Source organism: Enhydra lutris, unplaced genomic scaffold (assembly GCF_002288905.1).
Source record: "Enhydra lutris kenyoni isolate GAN:26980312 unplaced genomic scaffold, ASM228890v2 scaffoldscaffold85, whole genome shotgun sequence".
In the NCBI taxonomy this organism is placed as follows: Eukaryota; Metazoa; Chordata; class Mammalia; order Carnivora; family Mustelidae; genus Enhydra; species Enhydra lutris.
This window is the reverse complement of record NW_019154169.1, coordinates 4,318,091-4,331,971: the sequence shown is the minus strand read 5'-3', so window position 1 is coordinate 4,331,971 and position 13,881 is coordinate 4,318,091. Positions and strand designations below refer to the sequence as shown.

General features: G+C 51.7%; 2 protein-coding genes across 2 annotated transcripts; one reads left to right on the top strand and one right to left on the bottom strand.

The window, feature by feature from the left end:
- Positions 1–343: 343 nt before the first annotated feature.
- LOC111161368 (major allergen I polypeptide chain 2-like) lies at positions 344–2,446 on the bottom strand. The gene is made up of 3 exons (XM_022524974.1): positions 2,369–2,446; positions 1,777–1,958; positions 344–424 (listed from the first exon to the last, which is right to left on the bottom strand). The coding sequence occupies exons 1-3, from the start codon at positions 2,427–2,429 to the stop codon at positions 344–346; spliced, it is 324 nt and encodes a 107-aa protein (XP_022380682.1). The 5' UTR covers positions 2,430–2,446.
- Positions 2,447–5,973: 3,527 nt separating this feature from the next.
- On the top strand, positions 5,974–7,384 carry LOC111161369 (major allergen I polypeptide chain 1-like). Its single transcript, XM_022524975.1, has 3 exons — positions 5,974–6,034; positions 6,174–6,361; positions 7,355–7,384. Exons 1-3 carry the CDS (start codon positions 5,974–5,976, stop codon positions 7,382–7,384), a joined length of 279 nt encoding a protein of 92 aa, XP_022380683.1.
- Positions 7,385–13,881: the final 6,497 nt, after the last annotated feature.

Below are 13,881 nucleotides of genomic sequence, written 5' to 3'. Positions count from 1 at the left end.
TGTCATTTAGTCCGAACACAGAATCCCCTTTACAGATGAGAGACTCGCCTGAGAAAGACGAATCCGCTCACACCCACTCCTGATTCAGCCCAACTCCAGTCCCCATGCTCTCGATGACCACGTGTGTCACCCACCTCAGCTGTGTCCCGGGACCCCCTGCCAGGCCTCTCATGCTCTCTGCAGAGCACACAGACACGGGGCACGCTGAGCTAAGCTGCAGTTACTTTATTACAGCGAGCCTGAGAGAGACTGATGGAGGTGAGGACCGGTGTCGGGATTCCAGCTTCACGTGTGAAGAACAGAGCAGGGGACAGAGCCCAGACTGGGCATCTGGGACAAAGATTCATCTCCACAAAGAGGCCACGGCATTCTTCAGTGGGACCATGGCTTCCAAGAGGCACTGGTTGCTGGTGGTGATGGTAGTCTGGGAGAGAGTAAGATGAGGGGGGACAGAAGACCTGAGCACCAGGCAGAGTGATCCGTCCCCCCAGGATCACCCCAAGGCCCATCCTCGGTGACTGAGCTCCGGCCCCCAGACGGATGGCTGGAGAGGAAGCTGCTATCTGTCAGAATGGGATAAAGAGGACTCCCTGGTCTCCCATACACAGATATCAGGAGGGAGTCTGAACCCCCAGTGGGGAAGACCAGAGTTTCAGGAGGTTGTGATGGAGGCTGGGCCTGAGCGAAGAGCAAGGGGGCCGAGGCTGGGTCAAGGCCTCCTGCCTCTGCCTGGCATCTGGCAGGTGTGGGGGGCTGGGGGATGGGGGTGTGGATGCCGACTTGGTGAGTGGTCTCCTGGGCCCTGTGCACTTCTGTGAACCCAACACATTCTGCTTCTTCACAAAGCTCGCCTTTGGCAGAATCGACACTTCGGGAAAGACCGAGTAAGACACAGACTGATCCAAATCTACCTAACGGTGCAACCAGAACAATGACCGGGAAAGACCGCTCCTCAGGGCTGCGCTGACCAGCTCTGGGGAGCGGCTGCCTCAGGGGCCCACGCACGAAACAACGAGGGCCCCTCCCCACTTCAGGCCCCGAGATGATGCAGATGGAAGCGGGATACGGAGCCAAAGTACAGCCATCGAGGAGAGCCGTGAAACAGGCCGAAAACCAGAAGCCTCCCAAGGCGAGGGGGCCCCTTCCTGAGAAGAGAGTCTAAGGGCAGGTGGTTGGGTTTCAACATTCTGGGAACAGAGCTGAGCGCGCTCCCACAGCTGCGGGAGCTGAAGGAAGGACCTTTGCCTTCCTGCCTGGGGTGGCTCAGACCTTAAGCATCTGCCTTGGGCTCAGGTCATGATCCCAGGGTCCTGGGTTCGAGCCCTACAACAGGCTCTCTGCTCAGCAGGAAGCCTGCTTCTCCCTCTCCCACTCGCCCTGCTTGTGTTCCCTCTCTGGCTGTCTCTGTCAAATAAATAAATAAAATCTTCAAAAAAATCAAATCAAATCCTACTCCTGCAGTGCTGGCTCCTGTAAAGTAGGGGGAAAAAAATCACATGTCAACACACTTTCTGTGTTGCACGGATATCAGTGCCTGATTTTCCAGCTGCGTGTAAATTGGCGTGAAAGGGACACATGTGGTAGAAGAAGCTGGTGTGCAGGTGGCAGGCGGCTGCGTGTTCTGTGTGCCGTAGGACCGAGCAGAGTTTCAAGCATCATAGCTCTTGTCCATTCTGTGGCCCCTGACTGCGCCGTCTGTCTGTCTGTCTGTCTGTGTGATGTTACAATACGCTGCCTGCGTGTCATGGGGGGGGGGGGGAAGGGCCGGTAAATTACCATGACAATCAGATCCAAGCCCTTGGCCTCGAGTTCCTTCTCATTGTAGCAATCCTGGATTTTTTCTAAGGCTTCTTTTTCTGGTTCAGTAGCACCGACTAGATCAAGGCTGAGGTCCAGCGGAAACCTCTCTCCAATGGCCAGGGCACCAAAGGCAAAATAGAAAATGGGGCAAGATTTCACTGAAGACACAAACAGAAAACACCTCAATGAAAGAATCACCAGGGCAGGAAGCTCCTGTTTCCCCACTCCCAGGACTGCTTACATCCCAGATGGAGAAACCAAGACACTCTCAGCAGAAGGGAACAGCGTACCAGCCTGCCTGCTTCTGACTTCCGTAAGCCCCACTACCCCCAACGAACTATCCCCTACTTTGTGCACAACTAAGGACCCCTCCATCTCCAAATCTCTCCCTCCACTCTGTGACTGGAAACTTCAGGGGGGCTTCTGCAGGACTCCTGGGCAATGACCTCCCAGCTGCCCCCTAACTTTGTCCCTAGAAGCTACTTGGAGATCACCATGGGGGGTGAAGGAGTGAGATAGAGCGGGACAAGGATCAGGAAAGCTATCTGTCCCTCTTTCCTACTCTCACCCATCTCTATCCCCAGCTCCTGGGTCACCAGCAAGGCCAGCACAAGCAGTGTCCCCTTCATAGTGTCAGCCACCAGAATGTTCTGCTCAGGGCAGCGTTTCTGCGGCTTTATAAACTACTAGCTCCCTGAGCCTCGCCCAGACCCCTCCTAGGTGCTCCAAGGGCCTATGGGCAGGACCTGGCACGTGTGGCTCCCTCAGCCCTTGGGCTGAAAGCCTCCTGGAGAGGATGTGGTTTTTTCCCTTTGCCAAAGACCAACTAGAGCTGGCATTTCCAAGTGACTCCATCCCGAGCCAACTGCTCTGTTGTCCCAGCCCCAACATTGACCCCTGTGGCCTGCAACTCGTTCCCCCAACCTATCCTGGCTTCGAGTGCAGTACATTCCCAATCATATGAGGTGTCAAGGACAAGTCTACGCCACTACAGGTTGACAAAAGATCAGCCAGCCTTTCCTGTGCCTACGTTGAAGTCCTGCAGATACGTATGGGGTGCTGAGCCCAACTAGACCCTCTTGACCACCTTCAGTGCTGCAGGCTCTGGACCGAGCCCCAGGGATGCATGGGCACCATTCTTGGGCCCTGAAGTACGCCCCACCAGGGAAGTCTCAGGACTCCTGACCGTTGCAGGGCTCCTCAAGGGCTGATAACACTCCCAACGGAGGATCATGTTTCCTGTTCCCTTCTTGCCCTTAAAGGAGCAAATTCCTGGGCACCTTCTGGACTCCCAGTGGGTCCAGCCTTGGCCCTGTCTCATCCCCTTCATAGGTGAACCTGGTCCCAAGAGGAGCTTGGGCTTAACAGCCCATCCAGAAACATCGGTGAGTAGTTGTGGAGTTGTGCAGCTTGCCGCCTGTACCCACCGCGGGCTGGAGCTCTACAGACCAGAGGGCGAGGTCAACCAGAGGGGGCGCACCATCGGCTTAAACTCCCTCAAGAGTTAAACTCAATCTTCTACTCTAGCAACGTGGTTTATTGGCACAAACAAGGCGAGACAGTCCATGAAAATTCTAGAAGGAAAGCTCCCAGGGGCCAAATCTGGAACAATTTAAGCAATCACAGAAATGACATAGTATTAGATGATAACCCAAAGTATAAAATTGTATCTGTGCATCCATACTGATATAAATAAATGATTTAATAAATAAGTAAATGGAGAAGACACAGATATTCCTCACAGAAGCAGTCCAAATAATACACATAGATACTCTCTCTTCAGGAACCAGAGCTCATTGCCCTGTCCTCCTTGTGAGTAGGCTAGACTTAGTAACTCACTTCTAGAGAGTAGGGAAAGGAGGAAACCATGCAGAAACCTAGCAAACCCAACATGAATCAAACGATCAAGGCCAATACAACCAGTGGTGAGACATACTGATGTCACACATGCCACATGTGATGTGACATATGGCACTTCCCCTCTTTGGTGTCTCCTTCAAAACCCAAGGTCTGAACCCCAATCCAAATTAGAAGAAACGCAGCAGCCAAGTCAGTTTGGTGGACATTCTCTAACCCCTGGCCCGTCTTCAAGACCATCACGGCCAAGACAAACAAGGGAAGACTAAGAAATTGTCACAGATCAGGAGAGAGTGGGGAGACGTGACAATCAATGCTGTGTTTAGGATGTGGGTTGGATTCTAGAACACAGGACATTAATGGACAAATTGGTGGAATCCAAATGAAGTTTGGAGTTTAGTCAGTAGTGGTACACCAATGTCAGCTTCTTGGTTTTGACAAATCTTTGCAGCTTTTCTGTAAGTCTAGAATTACTCTGGATAAAAATGAATTTAAAAAAAACAACACTTGCATTAGTAAGGGATTGCATATACTGCAAGACCTTGTCCAGAAAGTTCCCCCAACCTCAGCAAATGTCCCCGCCTCTGGAGAGATCTCAGATGGTTTTGTGGCACCCGGTGGGGTTGGGAGGACATCAGCATCCTGTGTTACTCCAGCACCCCAAACTCTGGCTTCATCGTCTCCCAGAGCTGGGGAGAACTTGAAGGAAGCACCTAGTGAAAGACAGCAGACCCTGCCCGGGTGTCCCCACCACACTGGAATTCGGTCCCGCAAGCGTGTCCGCTCGGGGGCCTATGGTGCTCACCTTCCCAGGCCAACAGGTGCCCAGGAACCTGAGGGACATCTGCAATGGCCTGAGCCTCTCGTGAGATGCCCTCACAGGCATGGCCTTTGGGCATCAGGACTGGAGCGGTTCCACGGCAGCCACCTGATGGGGGAGCTCGGGACTCAACACCCTCTTTGCCAAGAGCAGTTACCGGATGTGAATCCTGTTTGGCATAAGGCTCTGACTAGGGTCAAAAAACGCGTGCCCTCCCTTCAGCTCTGGGCTCCAGTAACCCTCTTCTGACCCGATGACTCAGAGTAAAGAAAGGCCACGCAGGCACTGCCAGCAAACGAGCCCAAGCAAAACCATTCCTGGTGGTTAGCTCCGCAGAAATAGGGGGTTCCTTGTGTTCCTCTAGCGAACATTCGTGAAACACCCACTATGTGTCCCCGTCCGGGGGACGCAGCACCACACACAGCCAAGCCCCCCCCTTTCCCGGAGTTCATTATACATCTGAGAGGAAGGGAAAGACAATCGATGAGTGCCAGGGAGAGCCAGGGAGGGAGATGAAGTCGGGGAGGGCAGCGGGGCGGGGGCCAGGCTCCAAGGGGTCAAGCCCGTAGCAAAGTCTCTCTGATATGGTGACATTTGAAGAGACCTGAGCCATCAGGCCACGTATCATGTTCTTGGAGGAAGAGCCTTGCAGGCAGCGGGGGCAGCTCGAGCCAAGGCCCTGCTGCAGGGGTACAATCTGGAACACAAAGCAGCCGGCCACAGGCCCGGTCCAGAAGCGGCAGGGCGACCAGGGAGCGGGGACAGAAGGGCAGGGAAAGGCCCGGGCCTACAAGGCACACGGGGACTGTAGGCCAGAGAAGCGGCCTGGCTTTTCCTCGCGTGCACCTCTGGAGACAGAGCGGCGTGGACCGTGTAGAGAAGCTCAAGAGAAAAGGCTGGTGGGGGAAATGCTGTTTCTGAGGCAGACTGAGGCACTGCCAGAGAAACCAGGTGACAGGGCTTGGTCAGCATGGAGGGGAGGATTCGGGGCTCCAGATACAGACCCCAAGGACTGGCTCAAGGGAGGCCACTGAGCAGGTCAAGGACAGAGACGATGCTGCAGGCAGGGGCTTCCTCACTGTGAGACCATTAGCTAAGCACTGGGCTTCCTGAAGAATCCCTCAGCTCTGCCCAAACTGTCTCTAAGGTCACAGGTAATGAGAGGCTGACATCGGCCATCATTCGGGAAGCCTGATTTGGGAGACTTTTGCCCCTTTTCCCAGTCAACCTAGGAAATTGCAGTTCTGAAACCTCTGGTGTCAGCTGACACTTGGACAGAGTCCTCGGATGGGGAAGGGAGGTCAAGTTTGTGTCCTTTGTTGACTCAGGGACTTAGAAAGTCGCCTGCACATACACCTCATCCCTCCGTGGCCCCCAGGCAAGTCCAGGCTGCAGCGAGGAGAGGCCTGGTAGGGCCTCCTGGGAGAGGACCGACCTGCTCCTCCGTGGGCATAAAAGGACTCCAGGCGGGGCAGGGAGCAGCTGCCACCCACATCATGAAGCCGCCCGGTGCTCTCCTGCTTCTCCGAGCTGCCTTGCTCCTGATCTCTGGCGGAGGTGGGCACCCAGGGCCCCAGGTTCTCCAGGGGTTCTGATACCTTCCCAGGGCAGTTCTGAGCCTGTCGGGGGGAGGAAAGGAGGAATGTGTCCCGGGGAAGGTCTTTCAACAGAGTGTAAGCTTATCTTTGTGTTCTAGATTGTAAAATTTGCTCGTCTGTGGAGCACGATGTCACCCTGTTCCTCACGGGCACCCCTGACGAGTATGTCCAGCAGGTGGCCCAGTACCGAAACGAAACTATAATTTTGGAAAATGCCAGAAGCCTGAAGGAGTGCGTGGACGGGAAATTCACAGAAGATGACAAGACAAATGCTATGAATGTGCTGGTGGGTCCAGCTCTATGTGTCCATCTCCCTGGCGCCAGCTGGGGGTGGGGTGGGGTGGGGGGCCACCCATTTTTCTTCTCCACCATGGCCCTTCCCTGGGAATCCAGAAAGAGAAAAGCTTCATGGATGGGGAAGTGGAGAGGATGGTGTGGGAAAGACTCAGCCTAGCCCGGGGCTTTCCGGCCAGCGCTGGCTGTTCAGTGCTGCCCGGCCACCAGTCTGGGAGCTGGCAGGCCCTCCTGTGTCCTTGGCATTGCCTGGCCTCCGTGTCAGGCCCTCAGCGCTGGTCTCCCTGACTCCAGCCTCTCCAGCATGTGAGCCTGGATCTTTAAACTGTTAGCACGGGGTCCTTCCTGTCTCCCAACATGGGTTCCTTTATTTAAACTCCTCAAGTTCCCTATTCCTTCCCCCCCTAAAACCTTCATTTGTCCTCATTCCCGGGGTCCCAGAGTGCCATTCCATGCCTCACATGCCAGGAGAGCAGAGGGAGGGGGAGAGGAGGGGAGGGAACGGGGAGAAGGAAGGGGAGAAGGCAGCTTCCGAAAGCCCCCTCCGGCCCTTCCCAGGCCCGAGAGGCCCCAAGTGGGAAATCACAGTGAATCCTCTCTCCACTCTCCCAAGAGGAGGAACAGGCTGCTGCTCCAAGCCCAAGGGTCTGGGGGCAGAAGGACGAAGCAGAGCCAGAGACCCCCAGGGGCCCGTAGGTGCACCTGAGCCTGCCAGGACCTTCTCAGCAGCCACTTTCCATCCCATCCCACCACAGTGATGCCTCTGCTTCACTCTGCTCCACTGGAGGAAGCTTCTAGGCACACCTGGGGTTCTCTTGTGGTGCAGGAGGTGGGGGGAATTCACCTTTGCCTGCCCCAATCGAAGCGGTCCTCCAAACAAAGCTGCAGGCTGCTCCCGGGGAGTGTCCAGTGCGCCCTCTGGGAGGGCTCCAGGGCTCTGGTGCCCCTTGAGGCCTTACCAGGTTTCCTGCCTTTCTCTCTGCAGAATAAAATATACTCCAGTCCTTTGTGTTAACGGAGCCATCTCTGCCAGGAGCCCCAAGGATGTCCCTTGGATCGACTCAATAATCTCAGCGGCCTGCCCCGTCCCGGGGTCTGATTAGAGGATTCCAGCAATAAAAGCCTTGCAATTTACAGCAGTGCTTGCTCCTTGGGCTGGGCTTTGGGGGCAGAGGGCTGTCACCTCGGGGACCTCCAGGGCGCCTTCCAGCTGCGGCTAGGTTGGAATGCTGCCCATGTTCTTCCCCCACAGAATGCCACAGGTGGGGGTGCGGGTGACAGTAACCGGGAGAGCCAGAGTGTCTGAGCACTTCTGTGCCCCAAGATGCACGGGTGGCACAGGCCGCCTTGCCCCAAGTGACCCCGGCTCCTGGCCTATGGCCCGCCGTTCTGACCCCCAGGGTCTGGCTGGGGGCTGCTTCTGAGATGGAAAACTGTCCCTGTGCTCGCAAGCAGAGCCTAGGGGACACCAGCAGGTTGCGGGGCACAGACTCTTCCCATCACCCTCGCACAGGTGACTCAGGCTGCGTATCCCGCCCTTCCGCCATTCTACACATTTCAAAGCTCTTGGGCTTTCCTCAGGAGAGCTGGGCTCTGAGGGAGAGGAGCTGGAGGGGTCTTCCAGTGTCAGGGACAGAGACTCACCCTGGCCGCAGCGAGGGCAGGGAGTGACGGCGCCCCCTCCACAGGTGAGACTATGATGAGTGATGGGCACTTTGCTCTCACTAAGACACCATCAGTCTCTCGACTGTCGCTGTGTCCCCACAGAACCCCCTGGGCATGGCTGCCCCACGAGCCATGTCAATGCTGCCCATGTGCCCTGCCTTCTCCCAGCCTAGGGAACCTTCCCTAATCTGGGGCCAGGGTCAAAACTCAAGTGCAGGGGCGCCTGGGTGGTTCAGTGGGTAAAGCGTCTGCCTTCAGCTCAGGCCATTGTGTCAGGGTCCTGGGATGAGTCCCACCTCCAGCTCCGCGCTCAGCGAGGAGTCTGCTTCTCCCCCTGCCCCTCCACCCACTTGTGCGTGCACGTGTGCGCTCTCCCTCTCTCATAAAATAAATAAAATCTTTTTAAAAGTCAAGCTCGGGTGCCCTTCAAAATCCTGTTCTGTCTGACATCCAAACCTCGGTGGCTTGAGGTTCTCAATCTCTGACTCTCACGAGACCTTGACTCTGAGATCATAAAAGCCCCACTTTCGTGGAGGCTGACCGAAATTCACCCGAAGCTGAGGCGGCTCACCGGCTCCCGGAGACCTCTTCCCTCGGCAAGCACCCGCACCCTCCCTCACCTGCGCCGGGCTGTCCCCACCCCAGGAGCTGCTGACCCCGCCCCAGGCCCGCTCTGAGAGCCTGAAGGAGTTTACGCCCACAGGCGACCCTCAAACAACACTGACCCCAGCCTCCTTGACATCTGGGGGGTCAGCGCTGGGGTGAACTCCGCCCCCTCTGATAAGGTGCCCCGTGGTCTCGAGTCCCAGCTGCCCACGCTGATGGCTTTTCTCACCTTCCTGTTCGACTTCCCTGAGCTCCTCCCTGAGATCACCTCCCAGATAAACCGCCCGCCCCCAAGTCCTTGCGTCTGGGTCTCCTTTGGTGGCAACACAAGCCGACACACAGCGGCCTACACCCAGCTTCCTGATCGAGAAGGAAAGGCGACCAAGTAGAAGAGTGGAAGACGTTTGGTGAAGGCGGCAAGAGGAAAAGACTGGAAAAGCCTAAGGAGCGTCTTCCTTACCGAGGCCGGGAGGGGCAAGGCCAGACTACCGTCTTTCAAGAGAGACGCAGAAGGCACAAGAACAAATCAGAAGGCTAGCTAACCCGTTGTGGTCGAGGTGCCCAGGAAAAAATAAAGCAAGGCCCGAGATTACCGGGGAAGGCCCAGACTAAGAGAGATCCTGAAAGGAGACCCAGAGGAAGAAGGCAAAAGGGGCTGCAGGCGGGTCATTAAAGTCCAGGGAGACACTGCACGACCCGGTGCGGGGCACGGAGTGCTCACAAAACCCTGCACCTCTCAGTAAATGCCATGAAGTGGGAAAAAAAAAAAAAAAAAAACAGTGAAAAATACATTTCTGGTTCTCTTTCTCTTCTCAAAAATCCCATGAAAAAGATAGTAAAAGAATTTAAAAGTATAAGCCCACGTGGACAAAAGGCACAGTACAGGGCATATCACCAGGCGGTTGAACACAGCCTGTTTTCAGAGAATCAGGTGTCTGACTTTTAATTTTGGCTCAGGTCATGACCTTCAGGTCGTGAGATCGAGCCCCGTGTCAGGCTCCGTGTGGGGCATGGAGCCTGCTTAGATTCTCTCTCTCCCTCTGCCCCTCTCCACCCCCACACGTTTTCTATCTCTCTCAAAAAAAAATTTTTTTTAATTAAAAATAACATGTTTTCAGAGAACAGAAAGCAGAGAAAGATATGCTAACTCCAGGCAGAGAAAGCCACATCTACTAAGTAAGGGAAAAGCCAGTTTTTCCTACAGAATTCCAAAGAGGTTTGGGCTTCTGAGGCACTGGACAGAGCAGTAGGTAAGAGTAAATAAAGCTGCAAAACCAGAAGGAGGCAAGGGGTGGAAAGTTTCTATGTGGAACCACTGAAATCTCTAATCTCACGCCCCCATCCGTTTCCTGCATCGAGGTATACGGTGTCCAAGAAGGAAGCTGGAGAGACAGTATGATGTCATGGTTAAGAGCATGGACCCTGGAGCCACACTTCACCCGTTCAAAATTGCTTGCATTCAAAAGATTGGTTAGAAAAGTACCACCAGGGGCGCCTGGGTGGCTCAGTGGGTTAAGCCTCTGCCTTCAGCTCAGGTCATGATCTCAGGGTCCTGGGATCAAGCTCCATGTTGGGCACTCTGCTCAGCAGGGAGCCTGCTTCCTCCTCTCTCTCTCTGCCTGCCTCTCTGCCTGCTTGTGATCTCTGTCAAATAAATTTTAAAAATCTTGAAAACAAACAAACAGAAAAACACTTATAGATATAGAAAAGAAACTGAAGTGTTACCAGAGGAAAGGGGGTTGTGAGGACAGACGAAATAGGTGAGGGGGACTGAGAGATACAATCTTCCAGTTATAAAATAGATAAGACATGGGGATATAATGTACAGCATAGGAATACACTCAGTAACATTATAACAACTTTGGTGATAGAGTGACTAGACTCGTTGTGGTGGCCATTTTGGAATGTAAATCAGTACCGAATCACTACATGGTACACCAACAGGTAATACAATATTGGATGTCAATTATTCTTCAATTTTAAAAAAATGGAGGGGAATAAAAGGATAGATTTTCATGTGTGATCAAAATTAAGTTGTTATCAGTTTTTTTTTAAGATTTTATTTATTTGACAGAGAGAGAGACAAACAGAGAGGGAACACAAGCAGGGGAAGTGGGAGAGGGAGAAGCAGTCTTGCCCCAGAGAAGGGAGCCCGATGTGGGGCTTGATCCCAGGACCTGGGATCATATGATCTGAGCCAAAGGCAGACACTTAACGACTGAGCCACCCAGGCACCCTCAGTTGTTATCAGTTTAAAACAGACTCTTACATCATTAAGAAGTTTTATGTAACCCTCATGGGGCCCACAAAGCAAAATTCTACAGTAGTTACATGAATGAGAGAGAGAAAGGGATCAAAGCATACCACTGTGGAAAATCATCAGTTCACATAGGAAGACAGTAAAAGAGGAAGAAAGGAAAGGAACAAAGAACTACAAAACAGACAAAACAACTAATAAGGGGCGACTGGGTGGCTCAGTTGGTTAAGTGTCTGACTCTTGGTTTCGGTACAGGTCATGGTCTCACGGGTCCTGAGATGGAGCCCTGCAACAGGCTCCACGCTCAGCCAGGAGTCTGTCTGAAATGCTCTCTCTCTGCCCCTCCCCTCACTTGCACACACACATGGTCTTTCTCTCTAAAATAACTTTAAAAAAAAACAATAAGATGGCATCAATAAGTCTTGACTTACTCATAATTACTTCAAATGTAAGTAAGTTAAATTCTCTAATCAAAAGGCATTCGGTGGCTGAATGAATTTTTTTTTTTAAAAAGGTACAACTAGAGGAGAACCTGGGAGGCTTAGCCAGCTAAGTGTCTGACTTTAGCTCAAGTCATGATCCCAGGATCCTGAGATCGAGTCCCACCTTGGGCTCCTTGGTCAGCAGAGAGCCTGCTTCTCCACTCTGCCTGCCTCTCCTGCTGCTTGTGTTCTCTTACTCTCTCTCTCTGATAAATAAAATCTTTTTTTAAGATTATTTATTTATTTATTTGACAAAGAGAGAGAGATCACAAGTAGGCAAAGAGGCAGGCAGAGAGAGAGGGGGAAGCAGGCTCCCTGCTCAGCAGAGAGCACGATTAGGGGCTCGATCCCAGGACCCAGAGATCATGACCTGAGCTGAAGTCAGAGCTTAACCCACTGAGCCACCCAGGTGCCCCAGATAAAAAAAATCTTAAAAAAAAAAAAAAAAAAAACTGTCATAAGAGACAAAGAAGACCAACATATAATGATAAAAGTGTCAATTTTATCAGGAATATTTAACAATTGTAAATACATATGCACCCAACATCAGAGCATCTAAGTTTTTTTCAAAGATTTTATTTATTTACTTGACAGAGAGAGAGATCACAAGTAGGCAGAGAGGCAGGCAGAGAGAGAGGGGGAAGCAGGCTCCCCACTGAGCAGAGAGCCCGATGTGGGGCTCAATCCCAGGACCCTGAGATCATAACCCGAGCCAAAAGCAGAGACTTACCCCAGGTGCCCCAGAGCATCTAAATTTATTAAGCAGATACTAGCAGCTCTGAAGAGAGAAATAAGCAACAATACCATAATAGCAGGGAACTTCAATACCCAACTAGATCATCTAGGTAGAAAATCAATAAAGGAACATTGGACTTGAACCATATTTTAGACCAAATGGACCTAACAGGCAATATAGGACATTCCATCCAACCAGAAGAATACACATTCTTCCCAAGCACACACCGAACATTCTCCAGGATAGATCATACGTTAGGTCACACAACAAATCTTAGCAAATTTAAGAAAACTGAAATCATACCAAGTATCTTTTCTAACCACAATTGTATGAAACCAGAAATTGATAATAGGAGGAAAGCTGGAAAATTCACAATTATGTGTAAATTACATAACCACTTCTGAACAACCAAAGGGCCAAGGATGAAACCGTAAGGAAAGTAAAAAGGTATCTTGAAACAAGTGAAAATAGAAACCCAACACACCAAAACATGAGATATAGCAAAAGCAGTTCTAAGTGGGAAGTTTATAGCAATAAACACTTACGTTAAGGAAAGAGAAAGATCTTGGGGTTCCTGGGTAACTCAGTTGGTCAAGCATCTGCCTTTGGCTCAGGTCACGATCCCAGGGTCTTGGAATCGAGCCCTGAATTTGGGGGGGGGGCCTCCTCAGCAGGGAGTTTGCTTCTCCCTCTGTCTGCCCCTTCCCCCTGCTCCTGCTCGTTCTCTCTCTCTCTTTCTCCCTCAAATAAATGCCAGAGGGAGAAGCAGGCTCCCTGCTAAATAGGGACACAATGCAGGACTCGACCCCAGGGCCCTGGAATCATGACCTGAACCAAAGGCAGATACTTAACTCACTGAGCCACCCAGGTGTCCTAAATAAAATTAAAAAAAAAAAAAAAAATCTTTAAAAAGAAAGATCTCAAACAATCTAACTTTACACCTAAAGGAATTAGAAAAAGAACCAATGATATCTTTGATAACCTTGATATCGAAGTGAGCAGAAGGAAGGAAATAAAGGCCAGAGCAGAAATAAATGAACTAGGAACCACAGACAAAAAAAAAAAAAAAAAAAAAAAAAAAAAATCCATGAAATTAAGAGCTGGACTTCTGAAACAATAAACAAAACTGACACACCTTCAGCTCAAGCAGCACCAGGTCTCCTGTGTTAAACTAGTCCACAGACCAGGTTGAAGCCAAGCCCAGGCGATCAGGACGGTCCCAAGCGGCAGGCGGCCGTCTTTGCCAACACTCCGGGAGTGTCGCTCTCCTGCTTATCTTGCCTTATTGCCAGGTGGCCATCAACTGAGAAGCAGGATTGGAACCAGGGCTTCTCCATCCCAGGGTTCCATAACATAACCTGAAACAAGATGGAGGGTGTAAGGGGCTGTGACTCTTCACCCCCTCTATCCCTAACAGCACACAAAGCGACTACGCCTGGATTTTTCCAACTTTTCTTTCCTCAAAGTCTTTCTCGACCCTATGGAACAAAAAGTTGCCACTGAGTAGCGTTCCAGCAGAGAGGCTGTTTTCTTCCCTACTCCCTCTCCCCCAGCATAAAGATAAAGATATATTTTAAACCTTAAGCTAGAGTAAATAAGAAAAAAAGAGAAAGACTCAAAATCAGAAATAAAAGAAACAAACCCTTAATATCATACTCAACGGTGAAGAGCTTAGAGCTTTTCTTCCGAAATCAGGAACGAGACAAGGATGCCTACTCTCGTCACTTTTTATTCAACATGGTATTTAAAGTCCCAGCCAGGGGACA

Excerpts from the sequence above, each read along its gene's own strand:
- LOC111161368 (XM_022524974.1), bottom strand. The coding sequence starts at position 2,429 with ATGAAGGGGACACTGCTTGTGCTGGCCTTGCTGGTGACCCAGGAGCTG. Across the intron at positions 1,959-2,368 it reads GGAGCTGGGGATAGAGATGG|TGAAATCTTGCCCCATTTTC; the intron begins GTGAGAGTAGGA and ends TTGTGTCTTCAG. Across the intron at positions 425-1,776 it reads GCTTGGATCTGATTGTCATG|ACTACCATCACCACCAGCAA; the intron begins GTAATTTACCGG and ends ACTCTCTCCCAG.
- LOC111161369 (XM_022524975.1), top strand. The coding sequence starts at position 5,974 with ATGAAGCCGCCCGGTGCTCTCCTGCTTCTCCGAGCTGCCTTGCTCCTG. Across the intron at positions 6,035-6,173 it reads GCTCCTGATCTCTGGCGGAG|ATTGTAAAATTTGCTCGTCT; the intron begins GTGGGCACCCAG and ends TTTGTGTTCTAG. Across the intron at positions 6,362-7,354 it reads CAAATGCTATGAATGTGCTG|AATAAAATATACTCCAGTCC; the intron begins GTGGGTCCAGCT and ends TTCTCTCTGCAG.